Consider the following 23,000-nt stretch of genomic DNA (forward strand, 5'->3'; position numbering starts at 1 on the left):
GGACTTGATTTATAACGGTTGAAATTTAACTGCATGTTGGATAATGAAACCAGATGAGCATCATAACAACAGAACAGTGCCTCACTTTCTTATTTTTGCTATAAAAAACCCCAATACATTCAAAGATATGAGAATACCCCGATTTTAAGGCCGTCCTTTGGTATCTTGTTTTCTTTTCCTTAAACTCTGAGCATAGGCTATCAAATTATCCTTAAGTAGTAAGTTACAAGACATTGAACCATGTCAGATTGGAGAGAAAAACAGACATGTTTGGTTCTATGTCAAAAATCAAATCAGGAAATAAACATACCAATAGCTTTGTTATATGATGACTAAAAACTGCTGTCTTACAATTCAAAAAGGTTAATCTGACTGAAAATGTTTCTGTATTACTTACCAGCCTTTCATCTGAGAACTTCTCCTTCACTGATGTCTTGATGAGACCTTTGACTCTTGTTCCTGCTTATGATTATCGGCTGGAGGATGCAAAAATAAATGATTAAGATTGAGAAACGCAGAGCCAATGAAGGTGCACTAAACCTCCGCCTTTATATTGGTGAAAGAAACACCAAAGCATCTTCCTGAAATTAGATCGATCAATTCAAACTCCAAATGTCTATTTTATGCTCCCACACTTAGCCACATTCTGTTTATGATTTGTTAGACATGAGACACAGCACCAGGAAAACGCCTCTTCCCGTCATTGGCTGGCCAGCCCTGTCACCAGTGAAAGATGGCATTGTGCCATACTGGCTCACGAAAGTCCAGACCAGAACCCAGGAGCGTCTGAACTGCTCTTTTGTTTAAACTGGTGCTGGATGGTTAGCTGTAGCAACACCATCAGTCTTTCTGCTTCCATTGAGATGACCAGACCTGAGCAATAACCTCTCTAAAAAGTTTCTCATCAGAAACAAACACTTAATGTTATATTATTTCAGAAACTACACATCCTATATCTTCCCTAATGAGCTCTACCCAATATGCCCCCTCCCCATCCCCCTTGGTCTGCCTTCCTAATTAAAGGCCATCACACAAAGGATTAGTTTCTCTTCAACCCAATGGATTCATTCATAAGCAGACATTTGATTCAGAACAAAGAACAGTTCCACACATCTTCACTCCGATGGAAAACATGAAGATTATTTCTGTTGTTTAAAATTGATTTTATTAACAGAGATACAAATGAAAATACAATTATGAACCTTCAGATGTTTCTTTTATATTTAAATTTTTTTTCTAATGTTACATGATTTCTATTCTTAAGAAAATAAAAAAGTATAGCCTTCAGATACGTGCAAGAATGTTGCTATAAAACTAACTGTGCTAAAGGGAGTCAATACTATTATGAGGGATACATTTGTCTTAGCATGTACTAAGTAAATCAGGACAGCAGTAATGTGCTACATGCTAACATCAGCTAGTTAGTATGTTTACAGTGATGCTGCTGTCATGTTTAGGTGTTCTTCAATCAGCGTCTCATTTTAATGTGTTAGCATCCTGACAAATATCTAATACGCTCTTAAAACCATTAAGGCTGCTGCTGATGAGATTTTAATTAGTTTGTCAAATATGTTCTCAAAAATGTATTGAAATTAATTTACGAAAAGTATTGTATACTGTTTTGGCTATATGCTGATGCTATAGGTGACATCAAGGGATTCAAGTTTTTAAAATTCATCCTGAGTTATTCCTCTACCACAATTAAAGAGAACAATAAAAACTTCCTGCCTTGGTAACATAACTTATTTTACAGATTTACAAGTCGATGTAATCAACAGTTGTGACATATTTAAATTAAGACAGTATGGTTCACAAACCTGCTGAAAGACATTGCACTCCCGGGAGCTATGTTGCTAACATGGCTAAAAACACATATAAATACTCATTTGTTTGATTGTGGGTCTAACTGTGGAAACGGATTTCTTTGTTTTCTGTTAACAGAAAACAAAGAAATCCGAAATCCTCTTCTGAGAAAATACAGTATTATAATATTATAATACTGTATTTTCTCAGAAGAGGATATGGCGATTCCATTATTAAAGAAAATAAGTTAAATTAACAGGAAGTCAGTTTTATGAGGAAAAACCTGAATGTACAGAAACTGTTCAACTCAAATACAGGTAATAAATTATTCTCAAAATTAAATCAGCCCAACTTAAAATTATCCAACTAGACTTTGGTAGACTTTTCCAATACTGAACACAACATTTCCACTCCTCAGCTATAAAAATTTATAAATGGGCGGGAGTGTCATGAGACACTGCTGCCAAAGCGATTCAACAGACTAAAAAATGAATCTCAGCTGAATTACTCAATGTTTTCCAGGGTTTATATCAGGGAGGTTTCTTAGACAAGATGATAAATCCTGATAAGTAGTTATGTACACTGGATCATGAGTCAACAAAAACATAGAGCAGTCTATAAGATTATCATTAACATAAATACAATGCATTATGCATTAATGATTGTGTTTAAGAGATTGTATTTCATATGTAGGTATCTTATTACAATGAAAATGAAAGTTCTACTTCCTTTTTTTTAGGCTTACTATTATACCTTTATGTTAGACACTGGGGAGAAAGAGTGTCACACTGAACAATAAACAAGGCACCCAAATGTACAACTCAACACGGAAGTGGGTTAATCCAAAAACAGGTCGGTACATAGTAAACAAAAACAGACAGGCAAAGGTATCCAAAAAGGGTCAGGCAAAAGGCAGGTCAAAAACAGAAACTGGTCAGATAATTTTAACAAGAAGAATACAGCGCTGGAACGAAGGTCAAAAACAATACCAACTGGCACAGAATGAGGGAAACACAGACTGAAAGGGGGGTGTAGTTAGCAAGACACAGGTGAGACACATTAGGTAATCAGCAGAGTGGGAAACACTGGGGGAAGGGCATGCAGCCAACAGACCTGAAATGAGACACAGGGTAAGTATCAAAGTAAAACACAAACACGAGACATGAAACATGAGGGTAAACAAAAATAAACAGAACACTTAAGTCCCATCTCCCGTTCCTGGTTAAATCTCTCTGTTTGTCCATTACTTTGTGGATTAAACCCTGATGAGAGACTGACTGTGGCTCCCAACAGCGAACAGAACTCCTTCCAGAAACGAGAAACTGCTGCAGAAACTGTGGCCCCTGATCCGATACCACATCCCTAGGGAAACCATGGACTCGGAAAACCTGATTCAACATTATCTCTGCTGTCTCCTTGGCCGAGGGCAACTTAGGGAGAGGGATGAAATGCCCTATCTTAGAGAATCTGTCATCAACTGTGAGAACAGTGGCTTTACCTTCTGAGAGGGGATGTCCCGTGACAAAATCTACTGAGCTGTGGGACCAGGGCTGGTGCGGCACAGGGAGTGGATGCAGCTGACTTGAGATAGGCTGGTGGGAAACCTTATTCGCTGCACACTCAGGACAAGCTGCAATGTATTCATTGGATACATTAAAGACCCCTCTACGTCGAGCAAGGATATAAGGAGGTACAAGCCCCAGTCTTAATCTGGAATGAAAGGAGGCACCTTTGCTACTACTGTGACAGTTGCAGAAAGAAAAAATTATAAAGGAACAAAAGAAAATGAGAGTTTGTCTGTGTTAAAGAACTGCTTGTTTTGTGGAAGGGCTCATACAATGGATATGTGTTTTTTAATTGCAAAAAAAGGCACATAATGAGAAAATCGCTTTCCTCCAAGAGAATGGAGTCTGCTTTGGCTGTCTGTGTAAAGGGCACATCAGCAAAGACTGTAGAAAGCGACTGAGCTGCAATGCATGTGCTTTGCAGCACCCCAGTTTATTGCATATTCACAAACAAAAAGAAAGAAAGACAAGTAGTGCTGCAGCCTAAGTTCTAAGTAGTGGAGTTACTGGGGCCGGTGATGATAACTGCAAACTGTCAATTGTTCCTGTACAAATAAAGGCTGGGAAGGGGAATGCAACAGTGCATACTTTTGCATTTCTTGACCCAGGCAGCACTGCATCCTTCTGCACTAAGGGGCTGATGAATAAAGCTTCATCTTCAAGGAAGAAGGTCAACTATTCTTCTCAGGACAATATATCAGAAGAAGGTTGTGGAAACCAGTCTTGTTTCAGGCCTCGAGGTTGCTGGACTCAATGCAGATGATTTTTGTGTACTTCCTGGTGTATACACTCAAAGGATCATGCCTGTTCATGAAGGAAACATCCCTGATCAAATGGATATCAATAAATGGCCTCATTTGAGAGATGTTTACTTACCTGAGATTAACTCTGAGATAGAGATGCTCATTGGATCAGATGTTCCAAAGGCACTTGAACCACTGGAGGTCAAAAAGAATGTGGGAGGAGGACCCTATGCTGTAAGAACTATGCTTGGTTGGACAGTTAATGGACCTTTAGGAGGAGAACCTGTTGATTGTCATGAGCACTCCACCATTAGTGTCAACAGGATTTCATTGATGAAACTGGATGAGCTGTGGGAACAGCAGTTTAGGACAGACTTTCCTGAGTGTAACAAGTATGACAACGAACCTTCTAAGAAAGCTATTCATTGAATCAGTGTCAAAATCTGTTAGCCTTGTGGATGGTCATTATTGCATAGGACTTCCTCTAAATGACAGACATACACCTGCCTGACTATAGAAATATAGCTGTACAACGTACATTAAACCTCAAGATTGAATAAAAAAAACAACCTTTCTTTCTGAGTACACCAACTTCATCTCTGGCATGATATCAAAGGGTTATGCAGAAAAGGTCCCAATCAACATCTTGGACAGGAGTGATGGCAGAAAATGGTATCTGTAATGCTTAGTCTGCCACATTCTCCATCCTCAAAAGAAAAACAAAAGTGGTGTTTGACTGTGGAGCCACATTCCAGGGAGTTTCATTGAATTCTCCTCTTTTACAGGGGCCGGACTTGACCAGCTCATTGATTGGAGTCTTGGGTAGATTTAGAAAAGGCAGGTCCCCTTTCTGTCAAGTAAAAGTACCAGTTGAAGATCGTGACTTGTTGAGGTTCCTCTGGTGGCCTAATGGAGACTACAGACAAAACATGGAGGAATATAGGATGACAGTACATCTTTTTGGAGCAACTTCATCCCCAAGCTTTGCAAACTGTGCCCTCAGAAAATGTGCTGAGGACAACACAAGGCAATTTAGTTCTCAAGCTTTGAACATCATTAAGACCAACTTTTATGTTGATGACTGCTTGACCTCAGTTGCTTCAGAGAAGGAAGCAATAGCTCTTTTTCACGAACTTAGAGCAATCTGTTTCAAGGGAGGCTTTTTACTTACTAAGTGGATTAGCAACAGTCATCACATACTGGCTGCCATACCTGAAACAGAGAGATCAAAAGGAATGGAAAACTTGGATTTGGACAATGACAATCTTCTTGTGGAGAGGGTGTTAGGAGCACAATGGTGTATTCAATCAGATGTCTTCAAATTCAAAATCACAGTGAAAGAATGACCTCTCACAAGAAGGGGAATCATCTCAACAGTCAGTTCAATATACGATCAACTTGGAATCCTTGCACCGGTTGTCTTGACTGCAAAATGATCCTGCAAGATCTGTGTAGAAATCAGATTAGCTGGCATGATACTGTACCAGACTCCCTTGCACAGGGATGGATAAATTGGATCCAGGAACTTCATCAGCTAGAAAATGTTGAAGTAAAGAGATGCTTTAAGCCAACAGACTTTGGATCTCTCACATCTGCTCAACTTCATCACCTTGCTGATGCATGTAAGGGTGGGTACAGAACTGTGTGTTACCTTTTACTGCATAACGACCATGGTCGGGCCCATTGTGGATTTGTGATGGGTAAAGCAAGAGTAGCTCCTTTAAAGCCAGTTACCATCCCTCAAAGGGAATTGACTGCTGCCACCATGGCAAGCAGAATGGACACAATGTGGAAAAAGGAACTGCAGATGAAACTCAAAGACTCAGTATTTTGGACTGACAGCACTTCTGTGCTCAAATACATAAACAATACAACAACACGGTTCAGAACTTTTGTGGCATTTTCCCCAATTACCAAGGTCTCATATGCACACCAGTGAAGATTGGTTGGCACGGATAAAAATCCAGCAGTAATGGCCTCCCATGGTTTGTCAGTGAAGTCCTTTCTAAAGAAAGAAATCTGGGCATCAGGGCCTCAGTTTCTTCTTCTCACCAAAGGTCTCACCAAAACACTCTGAAGTCAGGAGCATAATTGTAAAAGCTGCTCAGATTATATCTGAAAGAGTGGATCCAATAGCTCACCTTATCCATTACTTCTCATCATGGACATGTTTGAGAAGGACAGTAGTATGGACGCTGAGGTTCAAGAGACTGCTTCTCTACCATTATAGACAAGGTAAAAGAGAAAAGGATAAGGCACCGCTTAATGCACACAATCCTGATAAAACAGATCTCCTACAAAGGAAGAAAATAACTATGAAGACTTCAGAAAACGGAGTTCTCACAGTTGAAGACATAGCTACAGCTGAAATAGAGATAATCCGCTTTTGCCAAAAGGACAGATTTTCAGATGAAATATCAAGTCTGAAAAAAGGAACAAATGTGAAAAGATCTAGTCACATCCATAAACTCAACCCAATTCTACAAAATAACCTAATAAGAGTTGGAGGAAGACTTAGCAGAGCAGCTATGCCAGAAGAAATGAAGCACCCCATCATACTGGCCAAAGACTTTCACATTTCTGAACTCATTATTCAGCATGTTCACGATAAAGTTGGTCATGGTGGTCGCAACCACATGTTGTCCAGATTAAGACAAAAGTACTGGATTCCAGGCGCCACTGTGTCCATCAGAAAATAATATCAAAATGTGTTGTTTGTAGGCATGTGAATGCTACACCAGGACAACAACAAGGCAAAAATGGACAGAAAAGGACTTGTGCGTCAACTACGGATCAAGACAAAAACTGGATTCCAGGAATCCACAATCATAATTGTTGTCCCTAATCGTCTTTTTCTTTGGACCCTTTTTTTTCTTCCCTTTTTTGTGTAATAAATATACGAACAATTTACAATCTGGAATTTTGGAATTTTTATAGGAACGAGTCACAGATACCAACTCCCAGTGTGCAACTCACTCCCCGTGTTACGTTGGTAAACAAAACTCCACCGTGTTTAAACCATTGACTGTAATACACAGCTGATTGTTTACGTCTGTATTTCTCCTAGCGGCAGACAGCCTTCTCTGAAACAAAGCTTGATTGAGTTTTGTAATAAAGAGACTGGATGTCTTCCATTGTTGGTTTTGTTTGTGTAGCGTTTTTCTCCTTTGTTGAATTTATTAATTAGCGGTTAGCTGTTAGCAGTTAGCTGCTATCATGTGACGCTATTATGTATCGGCTATTGGCATCCGGCTTAGACGCTGCATACCAAATAGGGCATGGGTGGCTGTGGAAACAAAAACGGGATCAGGCTTAATCGAACCAAATCATACCAAACTGTACCTATTCGTACCCGACTGCTGTGTGGAAACGGGGCTAAGGAAAGAGACACCTTTTGGCGTTAAATTAATTGATTGGTTTATTTGTATGCAAGACATAACCTGGGTAAGAGGACTTTCTGCGTGAAAATGAAAATATGTCCATTCATCCATCCATCCATTTTCTGTCGCTTAGGGCCGGGTCGTGGGGGCAGATGTCTAAGCAGAGATGCCTAGACTTCCCTCGCCCCAGGCACCTCCTCCAGTTCTTCTGGTGGGGCCCCAAGGCGTTCCCAAGCCAGCCAAGAGACATAGTCTCTCCAGCGTGTCCTGCATCATTACCTCAACCCGCTGCCAAAGGTACTGCAGCAGACAAGTGATCGAGCTGCTATGGGCATGGGAGAAACGGTAATCTCTCTGAGAAAAAGAATGTGCAACATTTTACCTGTAAATACAGGTACAGCAGAAATCAAGCATATTGAGCTCTCTGAGTCATGACCGTCTACATTGAGTTATTAGCTCAAGCTGGACGGTTGTCGAAGCCTTCCTTATATAATGTCTACATGGACGTTACGGCCTTGGGTATTCAACTGTTTTAGTCATGGACTAGAAAAAGGAAGAATATAGCCTTCTCACTGCTTATTTGGATGTCACGTAAATGTCTTTAGATCACAGTCATTCAGCAGTCAATCTATGTGCAATATGAAGCTGTGATTTAACTAAGTGTGCTAACATTAGCCTGCTAACACAACAATGCAGGAGACAGGCAATTGCAGCTCAAGCAAAGGACAATTTTGTCCGCTGCTTGCCCTTAATGGTGCTTAATTATAGTTTGTTCTAATTCATAAAACGCGAGTGGACAAGTGCTGATGCTTCAGGTTAGTGGAGGTGTGGCCAAACAGCTTAGCAGTTTGTTTTGGTTTAATGTTGATGCTCAAGGGCGACTTCTACTGGATCAAAAAGTTGCGCAACCTCTGTCTATGGTGGCCTGTGTAAAACTAGGAGTTCTTTAGGATTCTGAATCCATCGCAGGTATTTGTTTTTCACAAAATCCACCCCTTGGTGGAAAAACAGCCATGTCCACTTTTAAATATAAATATAAAGTAGACTTATAAGTTGATAGGTAGGCTGAGAGGTTTTTATTCTGATTTTTCATGCATATTATTCCATGCCTCCAATTTTTAGCCTTACTATACATATTTTAACCTGCCTAAAACTGAGACTTTTTTACTTACCAGCTGACTTTAGACGTTTCGATTTCTAGATGAGACCTTTGTCTCTTAATCTTCAATGTGATTAAACTTTAATCACTTTTATCGGATATGAATCAATAACTTTTACAGCCTTCAGACTTTAATCGTCTGAAGGCTGTAAAAGTTATTGATTCATATCCGATAAAAGTGCACTAAACTTCCTCCTTTCTTACACAGCTTTACTTCACTCAGTTCAGAGAACTTTTTAGATCTTCCTGCTATCAAACGATTATAAGATTTTAGATTTTGGAACATCAGAGGAGCAGAGTCTTGAGCTCAGATGTATCTCCAGTGAGTGGCACCTGCTGCCCTGCTGTTGGGTCAACAGGTTCACAGGTAACACCAGAAGACAGTTAGCATCAGAGGATAGCAAGTATCAAGACATTTTAATTATGGCCAACGGTGTCGTCAAAAGGGAAGAAGATGAGAAGCCTGAGTATTTTTCTTTTCCCATACAGAATGAGATTTGTGATTATTGTTAGGAAATCAAAGAAAGAGTTATAAAAAGAGGGAGGACAAAGAAGGAAAAGTCTCTACAGATGATCCTGGGCAAGGATACACACGCACGCACACACAATCACATGAGTTATGACCTGGCAGTGTTTGAATGTATATAAGTTAAAATTGCTTTATCTGTGATTGATTTGAAATTATTTTAATTATTATCATCATTAGGTTCAGAAGTTATGTTAGTGATCTCTGTGTTCTTGCATTAATTCATAACTTCAACAATTGAATATTTTTAATTTCCACATGTGTGATACATTCATCAGATGTCACACTGCATGAGATTTTATTTTAAGCAACATCTACCAAAGAGCAAACAGCATCGAACTGAAAACTTGCAAAAGATTGTATATTTTGCTTGACATGCAGTCCAACATGAGATTTTCATTCATAAACTCTGCAAATGTTTTTAATTCAGCTGTTCCTTTCTAATAGCAACAACATTAACAGTTTGTGCAGAAATACATTTTAATAAAGTCTTATCACAAAGCAAACCAAGCTGTTTTAAACAATTACATAATATATTTACATCAATAAACACACAAATGATTGTTTCTCTGTTTTGTTTTGAACTTTCCTATTGCTTTTGTCCAACTATTCATTTTAAAGACTAGGATGAGAGAAGATTGCCTTGTTTTCTTTAGAGTACAATGAAAAGGTTTAAAGTATATAATTTTTATGTCTTCACCCAAAATATGCCAGCAGACAGTTTTCTCATGTTAGCAGGGAGGCTGAACTCAGAGAGGACGTAGAAGTACAGCTATTTCCACATTTTTTATATGTTTTGGTTCCACGCCTGATTTAAATTATCAAGCCAAACATATCAAGGGGCATAATTATATCAACAGTACATATCATTTTCCATACCCCAGTTTGGTTTTTGGTTTTGTTTTCCTTTACCAAAATATTAAGACAAATATATTTATATTAATTTATACCATTGGATATTACCTGGGGTCCAGCCTTCATTTTTTAAATCACAAGTCTGTAGTACTGAATGCAGGGTTATTATAACCATGACGAGGTTTCTCAGAGCCTTTCTTGGGGCCTCGCTGGGCAAGCACTGCACCCAGAGGTTCAGTGTACTCTAGAGGTCCACTGCCCTCCTCTTCCTCCTCCTCTTCCTCCTGGATCATGTTCTAATGAATAGCAGACATGTTTGTAAATCAGTACATGTTGTCATAGGGTCAAAAGGAGTTAGACTTTAAAATGTTGACTCACCATGATAGGCATTGTGTCTTTTTCAGGGAAGTTCATGTCATCACTGCAGTCCAGGGAATTAAGGCTGAAATGGGAAAAGTAAGCGCTAAATTCATCATGTACAGTCAATCTTTTCAGAAACTGTTGTTTTCAATAAGGGTTAACATATTAGGTAGCATTACCTACTGTAGTGAGCACACTAACAAGATGTTCACCTGGACATAATCCCAGCTAATAATCAGCATTGCTACAGAGTGGAGAGAAAGATCCATCACCCTCTTAACAGATGATGGAGACACAAAGAGCTTGTCTTTACCTGATTTTGTCCACATCATAGCTCTCCTCATCCAAGTCCAGGACCAGAGTGGTGTCAATATTCAAGTTGAGAACAGGGTTTGCACTGATAGCAAATAATGGTAACAAAAAAGGGAACTGTCACATTTCATGTCACATTTCATGATTTTCATTCGTTTGCTGATATTGTAGTTGTCCTCACCCCTCCATTGTGTATTTGTTAGTTCCAGGTACCACAGGACCACTTTTCTGGTTGTCTGAGTTCACCATAGAGGCAGAGTTCATGGCTTTAGCTGCTTTCAGCTTCCTCCTGTAACTGTAGAGTGAAGTAAGATGAACAGAAATTAGATTAGTTGAGTTTTTCAGTAAATAATGTAATGCTGTCCCACACTGATAACTACAATCTTGTATTATCTCATTTGGGCCATACCATTGTGGTAAAAATAGCATTTAAATTATATTAATTGCTTAAATTTTTTATGGAATTAATTTTTTGTTTATTGTCTTTTGTGTTCCAAGGATCTTACTTCCTGCGAGTGCACAGTAATGAAGTGGTAAGCACAGCCAGCACGACGATGAGGCCTCCTAGCATGCCCAGCAGGACATACTTCAGTGGGTCTGATGCTTCAATCACAGGAGCTGTCCCCTAAACGACCAGAAAGAAATCTGTCTTTAATAATACATGTACCTGTTTATCAATTTGCTCTCATTCAAACTTGGTAATAAAAATGATTTACAGGGATAACAAAATGCTGCGCCTATGCAGCTGATAAACTGATGTATAACGAGGTGTATGATGACAAGAGACTAATGTTTTACGAACAATATTTTCGAGTCCAAGTGCTGTCAGTTCAGAAAAATGTATAGGATCAGAGATCATCTTTTCCACTTCGTCAAATGTCAGAGCTGTCCCGTTGGAGTAAACAAAATATGCCACGACGATCGTCCCACTTGAAGCCCTGAGAGGAGAATACAATTTACAATACTTAAAAACAAATAACATTTTAGTCCTGCTTTGTTTCTCAAATTGCTTTATTCAGAAATTCACCGTCATTGTGCAACAATAGGTTATGTTCACGAGGACAACGGCACCATCTAGTGCACAGTAGCCTGCATGCAAGCAAGAGGCTGGGCCAGGTTCTTTAAAGGCTGATAAAAAAGATCCAGGTTTGGAAATCTTCTTTTTTTTCTCTCTCAAGGATCACATAATCCAGATCACTTGAATTCAATCTTGCTTTTTTTAAAATAAAAATTGGACAGAATACATTTTATCTAGGTAAAGATTTATAAGAACTATCAAATCAGGATTACCAGTGCTTAAAGGGGCAGCTCCACACGACATACTTTGTCCTCAGGGGAGCTAAAAGCCACGAGATGAGAGATCCTCTCAGCTACTTCAGAATCAGAATCAGGTTTATTGGCCAAGTATGTTTAACACACAAGGAATTTGACTTTAGTAGACTGCACTCTCTCTGTCCCATGTAAACATTAAATAATAACAAATAGCAAAAAAATATACAGTTAAGGATCTGTAGCTGTAATGACACACAGGACTTTTATTATTTTATGTATGGTGACTTACCTTGAACTGTCATCTGTGTTAGGCTTGATTAAAACTACTTGAACAGCAGCCTTGGTGGCAAATGTCAGCGCCCTGGAAATGTAGAGAAAAAAACATGGCCACAAGTTTTAGTTAAATAAAATTATGGATAAAAAATATTCAGCATTAGACACAAACTTTACTGAAGAATTCAGATTTACCTGATGATGTCATTGAGCTTTCTTTCAACCTCTTCTGGAGAAGTACTAAATTCAAGTTCAACTTTGTACGTTTCATCAACGGTGAAAATCTACAAGAATAACAACAAAAAAAGAGAAGCGAACACAGACATAAGTCTTCCTGTTCTTCTGCTGAAATAAGATCTAGTGCTTGCCAGCTATGAAAACTCAGCTTTGTGGTTGGAGTCACTCACCTCCAGTACGGTGCTGGTGAAGAGGCCGCCGGTGTCAGTTGCCGATACAGTTACCAAATACTTCCCCTTCAGTGTCACATCGAGCCCCTCAGTAGTTCTGTGGAGAGTAGGTGAAGCTATCAGTACACATTAAAACAAAACAAAACTGGGTGCAGATTTATGAAGAACACTGTATCCCCTTCCTTTTAACAGAGGCAGGGGTGTATCCAGAGGGGTATCCATGGGCGCCTATATGAATCTTATTGGCCACTTTCGGTCCCACTCCAAAATCCTAAACAATAATTTTCTACTCGCCCTGTCAGATGTAAGGCTGTTATCAAAACTATTCACTCTGTGTCAACAGGCTGCTTGTATTTTTCATTATGTGCAAATAGAGCAAATTAGTTTTTTTACCAGCACTATTGATTGATAGATACAAAGTTGAACGTAAACTCCTGCACATCTTGAAAGTAACTAACTAGCTCATTAATGTACGTTTGCAAGACCGCAGACAGACAGTGTGCATGAGTTTGCATGTACATTTTTGAGCATATAAATTCTTACTTCGGACACACATTTTCTTTATGAGTCTCTAAAGAATGAAGCGAAGAAGCTTTATGTGTTGCCTATCTCTTCTGTAACCTGAAAGCAGATATGATAAGCAACGATAGAAAAGGTTATAGAGGGGTAATAATGAACCCCTGCAAAATTCATAAAAGTCTGGCCAAATTTGAAACCCAAACAGGAGTGCAGCAGTAATAAGCCACCATGTGAGACTTTGTACTCACTGAATTATTCCCACATAAACGTCCTTTTGCTGTGTGGTGACGGCCTCAAACAGCAGCCTCATGTGAGTTATTTGGTTGTTGCTGTCTGCAAATTGGACCGATGTTACTTTAAACTCGATCTGCCGATTTATTCCTGAGTCCTGGTCGGTTGCCTAAGAGCAAAAAATGAAATAAGAACAAAATAACTTCACAAATATCACTAACAAACTAAAAATCAAAATACTTTTTTTTCATACTCACAGTGACTCCTGCAACTGATGTCCCTTTACTTGCACTCTCTGACACCACAACTAAAACCCAAAGACAGAAAACTGGTAACTTTTGAAAAGAGACAGATTTATGTCCAAACCTTAAGTTTCTATACTTTTTTTTTTTTCCATGTTTCTCTTGTCCCTTTAAAAAGATGTATAAATACAAACCTTTTGGGGAAATCAATGATTTTAGTTAAAAGTAATATCACAGCTATGGATGTCTCTAAAAAAAAGTGTATTTGATTAAAAATAACAAAAGCTCCTGAGCACACGGTGAGAGACTGCATTTCTGGGTAAGGTTAGAACAGAGAAAAGAACTTTAGTTTTGCCAATATTTTATTTTTTTATTAATCGAAGTACTCTCTGGTAAAAAAATTTTATAAAAAATGTGGGGTAAAAATACACGTGTGAATAGTGACAATTTGTAATGAGCAGACAAGTTTCTTTTCAAAGATCACAGGCTGACAGTCATGTGATCTCCTGATCTCTGTTAATAACACTCACCATGTACAGAATCTGAGAAGATGAATTCTGGCGCATTGTCATTAATGTCTTCAATGTTGATCACCATTTGTCCTGAAATAATTCAAAGAACATTTTGAGTTATTTGATTTGTTTGTAAATGGGTCCAGATTGTGTGATGTCATGCTGTTATATATATTTATTGCTTATATATGATGGTTTCATGTTATTTTTATAAGTTATTGTTGACCTGTTGTGGCGCTGTTGTTCTCTCCTTTCTCTGTGAGCTCGTCCACTACCTGAGCCTCTATCAGAACCTGGTCACATTGTTCATAGTCCACCATGAGCTCATCGTTCTGAACAACTTCCCCTGTTGGGTAAAGGGTAAAGTAACTGCAGGTTGTCATGGAGCTGTTACATCTGCACTTCATGGATTCCAGCTCATAGACTAAATGGTGGCTTGTGTCCTTGTCCTGGGCCACAAATCTCCCAACAACACCGCTGACGGTGGTGTTTTCCTTCACAGTGATGGGCTTTATTGCCATGAACTCAGGCCGCTCATCATTCACATCAACCACATTCACAACCACCATCACTTCAGCAGTTTTTAGCTCAAGATCTTCTGCCTCCACCCGTAGTTTGAATTGCTTGCGCTCGCTTTCGTAGTCCAACTCAATGTCGGGGTCCACTGTGATGTTCCCTCTGTAACCTCGCTCCATTGCAAAAGTGCGCACGATGAAGCTGCCAAAGCTTCCATCAATGATGCTGAAAGAAATGCGGTTAAAATCTGTTGTTTGGTCCAAATCCTCAGCGCTAACCGAACCCACAAATGCACCTGATTGGACAAATGAATTCCATTAAAATCAGGCAACACAATTGCAATAACACTTGAAACGGATTTGTAGAAATAAAAAAACAAACCTTTTTCTCCTTCTTTTACAGAGAATTCATAGGAGGGGGCTGCAAATTGTGGACTGTTATCATTGACATCCTGAGAAATATTAAAAAGAAAAACAGACCATTAACATCCTCAAGAAAAGTAGCATGAGTCTTTGCAATTATTCATTTCAAACATTTGAAGCCTCACCTCTACATTGATAATAACTGTGACAGAGGTGGAGAGTGGAGGAGTACCCTTGTCAGTCGCAGTTACATTGAGCTCAATCCTTCCTTCCAGCTCCGGATCCAGGGCCTCACGATCAAGCTCACCACTGTTTCTTAGTACTCCAGTTATTGGGTCGATAGTGAAGTTATCACTGTACCTGCTCTCTTCAATTCCATAAACTATCTGACTGTTTTCTGTATCTGGGTCATCTGAATCTGTAGCCTGTCCAAATAAAATGAAAAACATGAAAAGAACTAGTTAAGAATCTTTCTCTTAATATTGTAAAAGGGACACTACATGAAATATGCAAACCTCTGAAAAAATGCATGTAGTCACTTATATGAGATTGTTCAACGGTTCTATTCAAAATGCTGTCATCAATATTCTGCCCTCACTGCAGGGATTTTCTACCTGTCAGCCACAGAAGCATCATCTTAATCTCTAATGCTGGGTGATACAGCTCACAGTGGGTGCTCCAATTATTCCAAAGGCATTAATTTAAAGTGTTTTTTACAACGCAAATTGAAGGTTCAGTAATGTTATAGAAATGTGAAGTTGTCAACAGAGCAATCTGTGAGCATCTGCATTGAAACCAAGTCCTTCAGTCAAAAACATGGAAAGTACCTCAAGATCAAAAGAAAGCAAAACACAGGAGGACACAGGGGGACACAGGAGGACACAGGAGGACACAGGAGGACACAGAGTTCCACGTTTTCACTCCCGTTGTGATTTTTTTCAGCAACCTGTGACCTAAAGTGATCAGTGGTCTTGGTGTATACATTGAAACAGATAATCTAATAAATCAGCCTTTGTCATGATCAGGCGATCTGACCTAAGAGATGAAATACATTCGATTCTCCTGTATGTCCAGCACATGTTGAAACATTGACAATAAAGATGACTTTGACATGACTTCTGAAATAATACATTCATCGTATAATTGTTACCTCAATCTGTAGTTGGAGCTGTCCCCCTTCTTTGACAAACTCCAGGTAAGAGTTTCTGTTCATGACTGGAGGTTGGTCATTGATGTCTGTTAAAGTGATTTCAAGTACCGTGGTGCCCGGCTTGCCTTCTGTGTCCCTTGCCTCCAGAGTTGCAGAATACAGAGATCTTTTCTCACGGTCCAAAAGAGTTTTGTTTTTCACATATACTCTCCCCTCATATTTATCCACATCAAAATATAGTCGTCTGAAACACATACAAAGTAATTTAAGGTGAGCTATCTCATGTTACATACACAAATATATGCACTGGCTCTTTTCAAGTAACCAGAATAACCACATAGCAGTTTTGTAACGTACATGCTTTCTGGGAGAAGGCTGTAGGTGATGTTGCCTTGATCCATGGTGTCAGGATCTTCTGCCTGGAGAAAAATATATGTCTCAGAGAGCTTTCCAAAGTGCCTTTCAGTGATTAAAAAAACAACAATCAGAAAACCCAAATAGAAACACCAACATGTTGTTCTTTTAAAGGAGCTCTGATTCAGTTTCTCTCCACGGGCTTGATTAACTTTGTGAAACAGTTTGGTCCTTGGAACAACAAGGACGGACGGATCTCAGGATCTTAGTAAACGGGGGGAGGAATGGAGCAAAAGGAGACCGTACATGCCTCACAAAGCCTTCTCAGTGATCATGAAATATTAACATCAATACTAAGCATGACAGACAGCCAGTGTAAGATACTTTTGAAGTGTTTACTACAATGTAATATTAGGCTTCTGTCTATCTTAATCATAGAATTATAACCTAGGACTCTGTCACTTTATACAGACATGAAGAGTGACAGTTCTAACAGTCCTCTCTTGAACAGGTTTGTTTAAAATATACTACAGAATACGAGACAGTATTAAGACTACTGGGCTTACATTTCTATTTTATGGGTATAAAATATTATGCTGCAGTAATTCGTGGGTATCATGAAGAAAGTTTGACAGTGTGATCAAAACATTTTTCCATATTGAGAAAATAAAGGACTCACAACAATGCGATCCAATTCTGTCCCAACATCCGAGTGCTCAGCCACAGTTAATTTGTATGTGACCTTTTCAAACACTGGGCTGTTGTCGTTGACGTCCTTGATATTGATGGTAACTGTAGCTGTGGATTGAAAGCTTGTATCATCTTGATCGGTGGCGATCACCTGTATGTTAAAAACATCACAAAGAATACCTTAGACTGGAACTAAAAAGGAGCAGAGGTGAAAACATACAACCATAAAAACATCAATAATATGTTTATCACAGAGTCACGATTTTACTTACTTCTACAACCATTTGTTGGGTTTTTTCAAAGTCTAGTTTTTGGGGCTGCCGGACCACAAGCTGAACGATGCTGTCTAATGTGGTAAACTGAGGCTCCACAGCAAACACATCCTTGTCGGCTCCTCCCAGGGTGAGTTTAGTCTGGGAAATCTGTGAAAAGCCACCATACATAGTTAATAATGCTTAATCATTTGTGCTAGAGCTGCATCTACACTTCTATTGTCTTTTACATAGATTACAGAAAAAATCTTTAAAAAAAATTTTAGCTTAAAAAAATATTTAAGCTAAATGATGTTCTGTTTTTGTCAATTTTTTCTCTAGTACCTTATCCAGATCTCTGACCGTCATGTTGATTGGAATAGACCCCAAAGAGTTTTCAGAAACATCTTCGGTGAAGTGGCTTTCCTTCACACAGGAGAACCCACACCTGTAAAACTCGGGCTTGTTGTCGTTGACATCGATGATGTTGATCAGTACTTCTGTTGTGATGCTAGCATGGACCCCATGGATGTTTGGTTTGGACTCTTGAGCCTACGAGACAAAATCTGAATCATTTTAATGTCTCAACATTTTAAAAAATGATCACACGAAAATATGCAGTTTTGAGATAGTGTCTCTGATTTGTTAAAATAGTTTGCATTTAATTAATTAAAGTATTAAAACTTCGATAGATGTGTGTTTGAGATATCTTTTTATTCTATTTTAGTGTTCATAGGGAATTTCCTGTGTACCTTTACAGTAGAGGTATATAAACACATTATGACATTCTCCTTTTGTTTTCTTACTCTTCTCGCTTAACTCAGACAACTGAAGTTATTGTGATTGGACCTAAGAACTTCAGAGACTTTTTCTGATAACATAACAGCCCATAGTGGTATCAGCGTAGCCTCTAGTACCACTGTTAGGAATCTAGGAGTTCTATTTGATCTATAGATATGTCTTTTAACTCTCACATTAAAGACATTTCAAGGACAAGTTACTTTCACCTTCGTAATATCTCTAAGATCAGGTAGATCCTGTCACAAAACGATGCAGAAAAACTAGTTCATGTATTTGTTACCTCCAGGTTGGATTACTGTAAGTCCCTTTTAGCATGGTGCTTTGGTAAATCTCTAAAGACCCTTCAGTAAGTCCAAAACGCTGCAGCTCGCGATGTCTCTCGCCTTCTTCAGGCGTGTCTTCAACTGTCAAGTTAAAAGGTAAAGAGCAACATCTACCCTGACACCAAATGTCTGAACAAAGAACCAAAAAACGTCCACAGGCTTTTTATTGCTTTGCAGGACAGTCACCTGCTCATCCTGGCTGCAAATTAAGCATATACACATGAGCGATTAAGGGTCTTCTTATTTCTCTTTTTTAGCTAAATCCTGGTGGTGACATATAGTCAGTTTGTTGCCAGGAATTTCAAAGATGTCGATTCCTTCTGGAAATCAGTTCAGGAAACAGACAGACTGTCTTGTAGACAGACTGTAATAGAGGTCTGTAGCTTCAGTGGGAGGGGCCTATGCTGCTGTGCATTTTGGGAGTTCTTAATTTATATGAGCCAAAAAGACACTTTCTACCTTTTCTCGGTCAAGAAGGCACCATCTTCAAAAATGATTTCACATTTCTACCACACATATTACCCAAATTCAATACAGATTCATGTATCAGTTTCAGTTACTGCTGTGAATTGCAGCAGTAAATCTTTCTGGAAAATCAAACAGGTTCCTCATACTACACAGTGGAACAGACAGACACTATGGCAGAGTCAAAATAAATAACAGAAGAGTCCATTGATTTGTTGTTAACAAAACAAACCTTAACAGTCAAGGTCACAGTGTCAGAATCACCAAGCTCCTCTCTGTCGATATCTGACAATACAGATATTTCACCTTCACTTGAGATTTTAAACAGGCCGTCTATGGTGGAATCTGTGGAACATTGTAGGAAAAAAAAAACACAAATGTAATCAATCAATACAAATGGAATCATTTTATAACATTTGCATTGCAGTTTAAAGGCAAACCTTCAATGCTGAAGAGGATTTGATCATTGACTCCTGTGTCCTGGTCTATGGCAGTCACTTGAAACACAGACTTGTCCTGCAAAGGGAATAATGATCAGATGTTAGAGCAGAGGTCGCCATTTACACAAAACTCAACCCAACTTGACTACCACTAGCATTTTGTCATATTACAAAATATGCTGCGATGTTGTCACCAAAAAAAGAAAAACATATTAATGATATATTATCTATTGGCCCTTTTTGCTGCTGTATAATAAAATTCATGAGCACTCACCAGAGGAGAATTCTCTTTAACACTGCCTACGTAGGGGACACCAAGGAACATTGGGTCGAGGTCTGGGATGTCCACCACAGTGATGAAGGAAAAAGCTACACTCGAGAAGTACTTGGGCTCCTCAAAAAAACATTTACCTCCACCATCCTGTTGTGAAAAGAGGTTAAAAAGTAGATGTTTTAACTGGAGCTTTTATCACCTAAAATGACATTAAAAAAAACTATTAGAGTAACATTTAATATGATCAAGGATTATTTTCACAATTTTAATGCTGCAATTACAGATTTAAGGATGAATTAAATAAAGAATCGTTGTCTCATGGGCATTTTTTAAAAATGCCTGTGATATGCCCCTCATATATTACAGTGACCTGCTTTGCTTCAGATTTATAACAGAAGAGAAGTTCTTAAAACAACAATGTGTGGGAATTTAGCCCTTTGGCATACACCAGAAGTTCTATGAGTTTCCACTGTGGAAAGTGTGTGCGTGCTGTGCTGCCTACAGTATGCACTGATATAAGACACACAGTGCTGATAACCCTTCTTTGACAACGATATCTATCTATCTATCTATCTATCTATCTATCTATCTATCTATCTGTCTGTCTGTCTGTCTGTCTGTCTGTCTGTCTGTCTGTCTGTCTGTCTGTCTGTCTGTCTGTCTGTCTGTCTGTCTGTCTGTCTGTCTGTCTGTCTGTCTGTCTGTCTGTCTGTCTGTCTGTCTGTCTGTCTGTCTGTCTGTCTACCGACCTATCTTCAGTCATTTTAGAATATAACATACCTCGATGTCAGAAGTTAGATATGAATATTGGAGAACATGACTCTGCAGGCTTCTATAAAATGTTAGCATAACACACTTTGTAATAATGATATTATATAACGGAAAATGGTCGAGATTTCTTTCTCGTACATGATTTATGATGTACATAAAATGAAGTTTAAGTCATGGCCAAAAGGTAATAACTGCTTATATAATAACACTTAACTGAGTTAAGTGAAAACACTTGATCATCTTTTCATACAGAGAGGCTCAACAAGATGTTTTCAAACTCTCTGCCATGCACGTCAAATCTGATCCTTTACACAGCAACACATAGAGCTAGATTTATTATAACCCCAGTACTAACTGAGTGCTCGGACGAACAAGATACACAGATAGTAATCAATCTTTAATCAATCAATCTTTGTTTGTATAGCGTCAATTCATAACAGGTGTTATCTCAAGTCACTTCACTAAAAGCAGCTAACAAGCCCACAGATAGTAACAACCACACAGTAGAAAATATTTTCATGATTCCAGCTGCTTGTCTTGAGATTTTATTAACGGATAAAGTCATGATGTTGTGTCTCCTGAGTAATTACTGTCATTCTTAACTTGAGTGTGTCTAATGTTGCTGCATTTCTTTCTGTGGCTATGATTAAAAAGTGAGCATCAACATATTTCACAATGTTGTGTGTTCAGAAGGGCACATTGAAATGACATATTTTACATGAACAGGCTTGAGTCGTGTCTAATTAGTCATGTTACCAATGCAGCTGTAACAACGCATTTGAGAATACCCCTAAATTTAAGTGAAAATATGCAAAAATAAATAATACAACTTACAGAAGCATTAATCTTCAATCGATAGAAGGTGCTCAGCTCTGTGAAATTCAGATTTCCAGCCAATGTGACTACACCTCCGTCATCGATGCTAAACAGACCAAATCCAGAACTCGGAGTGACCTAGAAAACAATATGTAAATGTTGCTTCAGGAAAGTTCATGAAAAATCAGAATGATACATTATTATTTTATTGAAATTCCATATACGATTTTCATAGGGAGCTTACTTCATCGATACTGTATCGAACAGCCCCAGCAGTTGAAGTGTCTGCATCATCAGCGGTCGCTGTGAACAGAGATGAACTTACAGGGGTATTCTAGTGAATCGTGGGAAAACAGAGAAGAAGAAAAAACGTAAATGTCTCTCAGGGACAGTATCAATATAAGAAATAGTTGGCTTGATGATAAATTGGTAAAATAATGAAATCACTCATTAGGGCTTGAAGTAGCTTTCACCTTTCTTACATTATAAATACTCTTAACATAGCAAAACATGTTGGAGAGATACAAATAAAAGTGTATCTTTGTTGAACTTACTTCTGCAAATTCATAATCATATGAAGCCTCCTGAAATATGGGTTTGTTGTCGTTGGTATCCCCTATTAGAACAGTTATGTCTCTTGGTCCCTGAAAGACATTGTATAATTATATAATGTACACATTGATACGAAGTATAAACGATACGAAGATAAATGAATAAACTAATTGAGATGTCACTCACAGAAGTGAAGGATCCCTGAGAGACAACAGCTTTAAAGGACATCGCAGGATTACTCTAAGAGAAAAAAATAAAAACAAGGTCAACTGAATAAACTTATAAACAATGACTCAAAATTAAAAGACCAACAACTCCCAGATCATACCTCTGCATCAAGTTGCCGACTGACTGTTACTATCCCAGTGTTTCTCTCCACTCTAAAGTATCCAGCATCGTCATCAGAGATTGAAAATGTCAGGTCATTTTCTAAATCTGATGTAACTATAGTGAATGCAGCAGTTCCTATGAAACGAAGTCAGAGGGAAGAATATGAATGGGAGCAGTATTCAGGAGTTATGTCATTAAGATGAGGTAAAACCAGAATTTAATATTCAACCTACCCACTGGGGTGTCTTCACACACATTATAAACAAAAACAGTAATTTCAGGAGTGGAATTTGCTAAAAAGAAAAAACGTGAAAAAAGAAAGAAATGTTAAGAAGTAATGTAAATACATGGAAGAATCACTTCCGAAAGGAAACCACTCACCACTTTGGGCAACAATGCACAATAAGCACAACAACAAACTTCTGGAGAACCCCTCCATATCTGCAAAGTTAAAAAAAAAGAAACATATTATATTTCTTCACATATAAAATGTAAACATTTTTAAACTTTTACAGTAATTAATAACTCAGCAAAACATTCGAGGAGTCTACTTAGCATGCAATTATTAGGATATTAGCAATAAAACATAATATCTGACGATGATGTGAATTTCATTTATTTTTCTACCTGTTGTAAGATGTAAAAATGTGACTTGCAATGGATGAAACATTGATTATACATTCCAATTGTATAATTGATAAATGCCCATTGTCACTAAAAAAGAATGAAGATACCCTCTTGAAAAT

General features: G+C 38.4%; 1 protein-coding gene across 1 annotated transcript; it reads right to left on the bottom strand.

Annotated features, from left to right (window-relative positions):
- Positions 1-9,320: 9,320 nt before the first annotated feature.
- Positions 9,321-22,051, bottom strand: LOC306829386 (cadherin-related family member 2-like; the record flags this gene model as incomplete). Its single annotated transcript, XM_079352429.1, has 26 exons — positions 9,321-10,327; positions 10,410-10,473; positions 10,705-10,788; positions 10,885-10,998; positions 11,210-11,328; positions 11,506-11,692; positions 12,265-12,336; positions 12,444-12,532; positions 12,656-12,752; positions 13,423-13,574; positions 13,663-13,712; positions 14,178-14,249; positions 14,386-14,970; positions 15,057-15,126; positions 15,223-15,462; positions 16,188-16,431; positions 16,545-16,606; positions 17,221-17,382; positions 17,504-17,653; positions 17,828-18,034; positions 19,304-19,416; positions 19,512-19,587; positions 19,786-19,932; positions 21,391-21,510; positions 21,617-21,675; positions 22,048-22,051. The coding sequence occupies 26 exons, from the start codon at positions 22,049-22,051 to the stop codon at positions 10,166-10,168; spliced, it is 3,501 nt and encodes a 1,166-aa protein (XP_079208555.1). The 3' UTR covers positions 9,321-10,165.
- Between the last annotated feature and the right edge of the window lie 949 nt (positions 22,052-23,000).

This window comes from Symphodus melops, assembly GCF_947650265.1.
Source record: "Symphodus melops genome assembly, chromosome: 9".
NCBI lineage: Eukaryota > Metazoa > Chordata > Actinopteri > Labriformes > Labridae > Symphodus > Symphodus melops.